Consider the following 9,194-nt stretch of genomic DNA (forward strand, 5'->3'; position numbering starts at 1 on the left):
TAGAAACATGGCGGTCATTTTGACCGTTTTTGGAATTTAAATTTAAATTGCAGTGCGTGTATTTTTTTTATACTTATTTACATTGTTTCAGTTGTACAGTTTTGTATGTACATGATATACACATTTATTTTCAAATATTTGTTTTCATTTTTTAGCGTTTTTTGTGTTTGTGCTATATGTAATATGTCTATATATAAACACATTTCTGTTTAAATATCAGTTTATTTACAACGTTTCGTTGTGTAGTTGCTTTATATGACATTCCTGAATAAACTATGACTTATATTCAATTGTTTGTCCTTTCATTACAATACTTATGTTATTTTTAATATGCTGGTCAAATTGACCGGTCATGGTTGTTCTAGATATATCTATAAACTGATGGTGGAGGAAGAGGAAGATGGGCCCCACTGCAGGACCTTATTGTGGGCCCCCCTCCCCAAACGTTAATTTAACCCTTATTTATAAACATCAAACATACCAGATCAAGTGTTCAAGAATGTTAGCATGTATGAAACAGTACATAATAAGAACATTTTCTACTCACCTACTTTATTTTGTGTACATCTTTACATCCACCACTACACTATTTTTTAATCATAAACAAACAGGTTTAATCACTAACCTTACCAGGATTCCCCAATTCTGTGATCACTGAAATTATTACAGAATTCACAATTCTGCACTGACATTTGCAGAAATTGGTGCACATAGGAAACCATGTATTATTATTATTATTATTATTATTATTATTATTATTATTATTATTATTATTATTATTATTATTTTTAAATCAGAAATGCAGGCATGTTGATTAGCTGTAGTTTATTTTGGTGCCCGTAGCAGCACCCAACAGCTTCCATCTAAACTACAAGGTGGAATCGTGCACACAGAATATAACTGCAAATGTCTGTGCTGAATAGAACCCCAAAACCTTCCATGAAGACATGCCTCGTACCAGCCTCCAAGGGAAAAAAGTTAGGATAATTAAGACAATATTGATACCTGTTGAAATGAGGGAGGGTACAAGCTGAATTACTGGCACCGCACACCGGCAGCTGCAGTGATACAAATGTGTAACATCTGCAAACATAAATGCGAAGGATATTATCACTGTTCAAAAACAAATAGGTAAAACCTTTCGAAACCCCTCCGGGGCCCTCTGACTGCGCGGGCCTGTGTGCAGTTGCACCTGCTGCACCTGCTGTTGTTCCACCACGGCTATTAACGCGGCCGTTCTTGTGCTAATTTGCATAGAGAATTTTGAGAATATACTAAGAAATCAAAGATACATTTTAGTGAAAATTCACCATTTATTTTGTTCTTAATATCTATAGACTTAACATGGTTTATTGTTATAGATTAACTGTATTATAAAGGTACAAATCTTAAACAATATTAATATTCTTTCAAATAAACTATCATCACAGTCTACAAAGAGAAACACAGGGATGAAGATAATCTAACAAAGGGATTGGGGTTTAACTGATTACAGGGACAGAGTTCTGGCTACTAAAGGAAGTGTGTTGTCTCACACAAGTGTTGCTGAGAAATTGGAGACACAGAGAGATAAAAGGTGGAAGATTACAAAGGCTGCTGTGAGGATCCTGTACTGTGTGTGCAACCAAGACTTGTGTTTTTCAGACTAACAATTGCTAAGACAAACTACATACTTGTTGAGAGTGATCTTTTGCATGAAAGCACCAGCACCAGCCTTCACCATGTTTCTCACCTCTTTGTCCTAAAAGCTACCTTTGAGGGAGTGGGCAAATGGGAACTATCAACAAGGAAAAATATAGCAATCAGTTACTAAAGTAATTTTAATAAAACATTAAACCAGATAACGACATCATCTTTAAACAGTATTTTAATCATATGGCTACAATACAGGTGAAAATAAACTGATAAGAATATTTTTTTTAGTTTTGGATAATAAAAGTTATTTAAAAAGTCTAGACATAAACAAAGAGTTGGACACTAGCACTCTTATACTTTAAATTCAGAGATGTTCACTTCAGTTTAATTTAGTTTGACCCCATCAGGAAAAAAAATACAAATGAGCTGAACATACAATTTTACCGTGAAATAATTGACCTTAATTCGTTCTTGAACCATCATTAAAATCTCTTCAACTATTCACAACAGTTGAACACACACACACTAGCTCTGACCAACTAGAAAAGAGCTATGCTCTGAAACATGCCATTTGACAACAGACAAAAGACTACAGGATTTATTCTAAAGGAAGGATAGAGAGTAAGATAAACTTACCGTGTTGTAAAGCTGACCCCTGGATAACCATTAGCAGCAGTACGGTCCTGTGTATCACTCCTAGTGCAAGTCTCCAGCTCAGTGCCGATTCCTGTGCAGGCGACAGCATGGTGTAGCCTCAATCTCTATTGTAAGAGCAGGCAGTTTATTTTCTGTTTATGTGACATGACCTGAAGAGTGGCTTCATATTACAGCCAACCTCAAGTATTTCTCAGTGGCGGATATATTTCCAAAACTCCTTGAAACATCATCAAGGGAGAGGTCACTCAGCCTGCTCGGAGCCAGACTCCGGTACGCTCCAGACACTTAACCCTTCCCTCATCCACACATTTACTGGAAAAACAAACCATCTCCCCTGCCAGACTCCAGCTCACTCCTGACACTTAACTCTTCCCTCCCCCACAAACTTACTGGAAAAGCAAACCCTCTCCCCTCTGCTGCAGTAGGCAGGTCTGGAATCCCTGTGAGATTCAAGGATTATGAGAAAAGCTTCAGCACTTAATATTGAGAACAAAACAGATCAAGACAGGTACTTGGGTCAGTAGTGTGACTGGTTTGATCCAGCACTATTGGGGGGAATAGGGCACAAGCTTTCTAGAATATGCAAAGCCAAGCTATCTGTCAAATGGTGGCCAGTTACACCAAACAAAACTATACCTCTCTGTACAAGGTGATGGAGTCAGGAGTGGAGAATGGAATATTCTTTCGCTTACTGATAATAAACAATACAAATGGATGCAGCTTTTATTTCCTGGTCTCACAGAATGAGCACATGTATTTACAGTTACCTGTGATTGGCTAACCTCTGAAAATGATGTTCTGCACAGTAAACTGGAAGGGACACACAAAGAACAATGAGGAAAGACAACTCATCAGAAGAATACAAACCCTAAAATTGAAAAAGACTTCTAGTCAAAAGGTTTGCCATTGAATTCCATTTTCTTTTGTTATTTCTAAATTCAGCACTATTGAATGCTTAATAGTTTTGGATGAAAGCGAAACTGTGAAAAGAAAACAATAAAGAATGATCAAAGAATAAGGTAGTTTGGTAAATTGTTTGACAATCTCTGGTAATTCCCTCATACATCTCCTTTAAAAACAAATGTTCACGCATCATCTCCAACATTTAGAATTAAAACCTTTGTCAAAAGTACTTTAAATAAGGTAAACATTACACAATACACTTTACAGTAATAAGTAACGTAACATAAAACATTGTTTGTAGGTGTGTTTTTGGCTGAATACTCCATTGAGAAGTAAATGGATAATTTGAATACAACAATATACCAAACTCTTCAAACAGCACAATTATAAGAATCATATCTGACATTTTGTGCAGGCAACTTATAAAAAAGTTAAATAACAAAAAAAACCTAACTGTCAAATAATGTTTTGGCACAGAAACACATACTATCAATGGACGCTGACAATAATAAAATACTTGCAGTCACACTAGTTTCATGCTTTCATGCTCATATTCACAAAATTCTGTTTTCTAAAGCATAAACATCCTTCTCTTTCCAACAAAATAAAGGAAACCTGAAGAAGGTCTCATGACAAATATGTACTGTAAACAATCCCTAGAGTGAAAAATTTACTTGTAAATTCTGGAATGCGCTGCCTTTTTCCGTCAGGGAAGCTGGGACTCTTACTGTTTTTAAATCAAGATTAAAAACATATTTTTACAAAATAGCTTTTTTTTAATCTTAGGAAAAAAGTGCTTCCTACCCTCCGTTCTAAACCTACTTTTACTCCGTTTCTACTTCTACCCTCTCGTTCTACTCGTTCTGCTGCATTTGAAGTAGTGTCTTGGGTTAACTTTGTCTGTACTATTTATTATTTTAAAGACTAATCATAACATATTTCCCTTCTTTTTTCTATGCTGAAGAGATGTAATTATTTTAGCCTGTCCTTGTAGCTCATGCCTTTAAGTTCTAGGATCAGCTTAGTTGCCCTTTTATGTACCTTTGAGAGCAGTGATGTCTTTTTTGTAGTGAGGTGACCAGAATTGCATACAGTGTTCTAGGTGGGGTCCAACTAGAGCATTGTGTAATCTTAGTATAACCTCTCTAGACTTCTATTCCAAGCTTGTTGCAATATAGCCTAACATTCTATTAACCTTTTTAATTTCCTCACCGCACTGGCGAGATACTAATGACTCTACTATAACCAGAGATCTTTTCAAAGTCTTCGTCCCCTATTTCTATCCTGTTAATTTTATACTTAAAATGTGGATTTTACACCCAATATGCAATACAGTTCTTTACATTTCTTAACATTAAAATTAATTTGCCACTAGCTTGCCTTACAGAAGAGGTCAAAATCCTTTTGAATTAGTTGGGCTGCAGATTCAGTCCACTGCTCCCCGAAGTTTGGTATCATCTGCAGGTCTGACAATGTGTATCTTGGTCAAAGTCATTTAAGGGCCCACGTTTTATAATCAAAACTGCATTTTCTTTTTGTCTTTTTTTCAAGTTTTTTTATTGGACTGTTTTTATTGTTCTGTTTTTACAAACTGACCTTTTATCTTACATCTTCTAATTTTACAATCCAATTGCATTTTTTATTCCAATTGTATTACATTTTTTAGACTTTTAATTGTTCTATTTTTTCAAACTAGCTTTTTATCTTACTTTTTCTAACTGTTTACACATATAACTTTACAAAATGGCCACTCTAGTGCACTGGGGTTTGAAATCTGTCCTCTAAATCACCGTAGGAAGAGCGATTTAAAAAAACAAAAAAACAAAACACATAGCAAGTGCTGTGGCTTTTCTGTTCCGTACCACATCCGTCTTTATTGCTGTTACCTGTTTGACAATGTGGGCAATAATCCTTACACTATCAGTGCACTAGAGCAGCCATTTGAAAAAAGCTTTAAAACAGACTTTAAAGTTATAACTGTAAAAAATTGTCAGGATGTTAACAATGAAAAGAAAAATGATAGGGTTGTTATTTAAACAGTTGTAGTAACACGTGGGGACGTGTAACGCTATATTTATCATAACTCCGCTGCTTACTCTTTAAAGGGCATTAAAACCTGTAAGAGCATATGTACAGTATGCAAATAGATTTGTAAAGATAAAAGTAAAATTGCAAATAGAGGAACTAGCAATCTTGTTTATGGTATATTTTTGCCAAAAATGTAATTACACGAAATATATAGGAGAGATAGGTACAACATTATAAAAAAGAATACTGACTCACCACTTCACAAAAAATGAACATAACATGAATGACCTACAATTCATAGTTTTAGTAGAAATAAAATTCAGTGATGTACAATTCAGAAGGATAAAGGAAAATAAATAGACTCAATACCATGATGCCTGAAGGTTTACCGTAAAAAACAGTGTATAGGTCGCATCGGTGTAGAAGTAGACTGCCATTTTATTAGTTACAAATCCACAGCCACAAATGAGTGGCATTTGACCTATTTCCTTTAATATATTTGGGGATGAAACTCCACATAACTGGTACAACACCAACTTTCTGAGTGAAGACAGCACTCCATCTGAAAAAAAAGAAAGAAATAAAATAAGTGCACCAGCAAGAGTAGACAAATAACAGCAGATGAGGAACAGCTAAATGAAATAGAAGAAAACAAAGATTGAAAAACACACACACACACACACACACACACACACACACAAAAATCTACAGCATGAGATGGTTAATGTACTTAACACTAGAACCACTGAGTGGGTCAGTCTGACCCATTAACACTACAACCACTGTGCGGGTCAGTTTGACCCATCTTGAATTTAAAGTGTTAATTATTCTTCTGTTGTAAGTCATATGTGTATGTCCATTTTTGACTTTTCCTAAATATATGAATTAGGACCAGAATCGCAAAAATTATAAAGTTATAAACAGTTCTACCTAAACCGTCACATGGGTCAATGTGACCCATGCATTACAATACATGTCTTTCTTATATAACGTAAGATATATATATTTTTTGTAAATGCTTCAAACAAGACACCCCTCCTCCTCCCAGCACACATTTGTTTTTTGTTTTTTTTAATTTCAAACCTTTCTTTGTTTGTAGACTGACTACAAGACAGAGATTGCTATGATTGTGGATTTGTCAAGATGCAAACTCAGTGAAAGCCTAGTTGCTTATTTTTCAATGTACCTGGGAGACAGCAATCCTTTGTTTTGTTCCAGAAATGGAACTGGGAATATATCAGAAGCAAACATTTAATCTTGACAGTAGTCATTTTGGAATACAACAAGCTGCACTCAAACTGAAATGACAAGTAGGATAACAGCTTTTGTGCCTAATATGAAATGTATGTTATATATTATTTTTTTATATTATTTTTAGAAAAACATTTCGGTTTTACAGGTTTGTATGTCCCAGTTTACATGTGTTTACACCAGCGGCGTAGCTAGGAATGGAAATTTGGGTGGGCCACAACTTCGGGTGGATGGACAAGTACCTAAGGTCTGACGTCACAGGAAATAGTTTACATCACAAACATGATTTAAATCAATTAAAACTCTGAATAATTCAAATAACTTCCCTTATTTTGAGCAGAGAAAAGTAGACAAGACTGAGAATGTATGGTGCAGAGTGAAGCAAGGCAAACATTTTTTGCAGTTTATAACAGTAGTTGCACGTATTCACTACGAATACAAAGCACATATGCATACAACCTACCGAAACAAACACACTGTCCACAATAACTGCAAACACATTCCATTTTACAAAAAAAGCACAAATAGAAACTAAAAAAAATCCCCAAATAAAAAGTTAGATTGCTTTTTACTTCACTGTATTGTAAATCTCTTAGCTATATTGTAATAACTTGTTACCTCTGTAAGACAAGCAAAAATTAAAAATCAGGCTAAGCTCCTGCTGCCTTCAAACCAAAACTAAAATCTTAGTTGCACTGAGAATACCTCGTTTCCAGCTAAATATGGCTGCTTTCGTTTTCACTGCATTTTCTCAGGTACAGCTAAACAAAAATATTGCGTTGGCTGCAAAAAATGTAACAAGCAGACAAAATAACATTTTTTAAAACAGCCTTGAGTGACACATTCAGCAAGGCAAACATTGGACATGAGGGTGTCCGACAACTAACATAAACATATTTTGAAATCCAAAAGGATGAAAACGTACTATAATATGTGTGCCTCGCATACAGTGGCTCTCAAAAGTATTCACCCCCCCTTGGACTTTTCCACATTTTATTGTGTTACAACATGGAATCAAAATGGATATAATTAGGAGTTTTTGCCACTGATCAACACAAAAAAAGTCCATAATGTCAAAGTGAAAAATAAAATCTACAAATTGTTCTAAATTAATTACAAATCGCTCTCTTGTTCTCTTGCTCTCTCGCTCTCTCGTTCTGTCGTTCTCTTGCTCTCATTCTCTTGCTCCAAACATTCCCCAAACAAGCATTTCAAATTCAAATTCAAATTCAAATTTATTGGCATGACATGACAATATGTATAGTGTTGCGAAAGCTTTTACATATAAACAAAACAGACAAACACTAATAATACAATTAGACATATTATTTTCTTTATATAGTTACAGTACATTTTTTGTATCTCTCATGTTGTGGCATGTGTAAATGTACTGCTCTCAGTCTGGACTGTCTGTCTAGCTGTAGGAAGTCGGGGGCCTGGCTTGTGAATCGAGGGAAGAAATCATCTCTGACTTGACTGTATTTTGTACAGTCCAGAGCAAAGTGCTGTTCTGTTTCAGTCAGCTGCTCTGCTCTGGGTTTCCACATTTTTCTGCAGTGACCTATTTCCACCTCTAGATTGTGTTCACTAAGCCTGTACATTGTCAATGTCCTCCTCAGTTTTGGGTCTTATTTCATCCAGGCATTGTGCGATGGAATATTCTCTGTTCACTGCAGTGTAGCACTCCAGCTTGTTCTGGGTGTTGATTTGCTATCTCCAGGCATTGTGTGATGGAATATTCTATGTTCAGTGCAGTGTAGTACTCTAGATTGTTCTGGGTGTTGATTTGCTCTCTCCAGGTGTTTATATAATTTGTGAAGCAGCTCAGTGCTGTCTGTAAGGCTCAGCTCCCTGAGTTCCGGAGTTAGCTGGAGGAGTGGGGCTGTGTCAGGGCTCAGTTCCAGGCTCTACTCACTTTTAAACTGAAAGGAGTCTGGATCACTTTGTTTTAAGTGAATCCAAAATTTAAGGGCTCTTTTTTTAAATTGCAAGTATCCGAGGGAAACGTCCAAGTTTGGCTCTACAGCTGTTGTTGGGAGATTTTCTGTGGCTGTTTAAGATGTTTTTACAGAATTGCAGGTGAAACTGTTCTGTTGGACATTTTTTCCCCATTTCTCAAGATGAGCCATACAGAAGAATGGACAGGATCACACTGCCAAACAGTTTTGTCCACATTTCTATTGATGGATTTAAGTGATAGATTTTTTTTTTATTTCATAATATGGTCTGTGTGCTTTCTCTGTGAGGTTTTTTATTGCCAGATTTAGACGCCTTGAAGAGCTAATTTTTAGACCAAGGTAGTTATATTTTGTTTTGTGTTCTATTAAATTTTTTATTAACAGTGAACTGGAATTTATTTCTCTGCAGTTTGGCTTATTTCTGGAAAATCATTATTTTAGTTTTTTCAGGGTTAATATCTAGGGCCCAGGTTTTACAGTATCGCTCCTGTGTTGTGAGTTTCTGCTGGAGGTCTGTTGCTGTGGATGACAGTAGCACCAGATCATCAGTGCATTGGAGGCACTTGATCTGTGTGTCGTCTATGACAAGTCCAAGGTCAGGGGACTGGTCCAGATCTGTGGTCAGCTGGTTTATATATAAATTAAAAAGTGCTGGGCTGAGACTGCACTCCTCTGCCCTGTGGAAAGTTGATTTTCATGCTGCATTGGTTGCTTGTGTACATGGATTTAATGATGTCTGTGGCAAAGCGTAAGCCCTGCACA

General features: G+C 36.0%; 1 protein-coding gene across 2 annotated transcripts in view; it reads right to left on the reverse strand.

The window, feature by feature from the left end:
• Nucleotides 1–2,555, reverse strand: part of LOC121294956 (inactive serine protease PAMR1-like) — a 56,609-nt gene extending 54,054 nt beyond the window's left edge. The window contains exon 1 of one of the 2 annotated variants that reach the window (XM_041219208.1): nucleotides 2,272–2,555. In XM_041219208.1, the coding sequence (XP_041075142.1) occupies nucleotides 2,272–2,380 (109 nt within the window). In that variant the 5' untranslated portion in view covers nucleotides 2,381–2,555. The remainder of the gene's footprint in view (nucleotides 1–2,271) is intronic. The other variant, XM_041219209.1, reaches the window with a different exon arrangement.
• Between the last annotated feature and the right edge of the window lie 6,639 nt (nucleotides 2,556–9,194).

Source organism: Polyodon spathula, chromosome 19 (assembly GCF_017654505.1).
Source record: "Polyodon spathula isolate WHYD16114869_AA chromosome 19, ASM1765450v1, whole genome shotgun sequence".
In the NCBI taxonomy this organism is placed as follows: Eukaryota; Metazoa; Chordata; class Actinopteri; order Acipenseriformes; family Polyodontidae; genus Polyodon; species Polyodon spathula.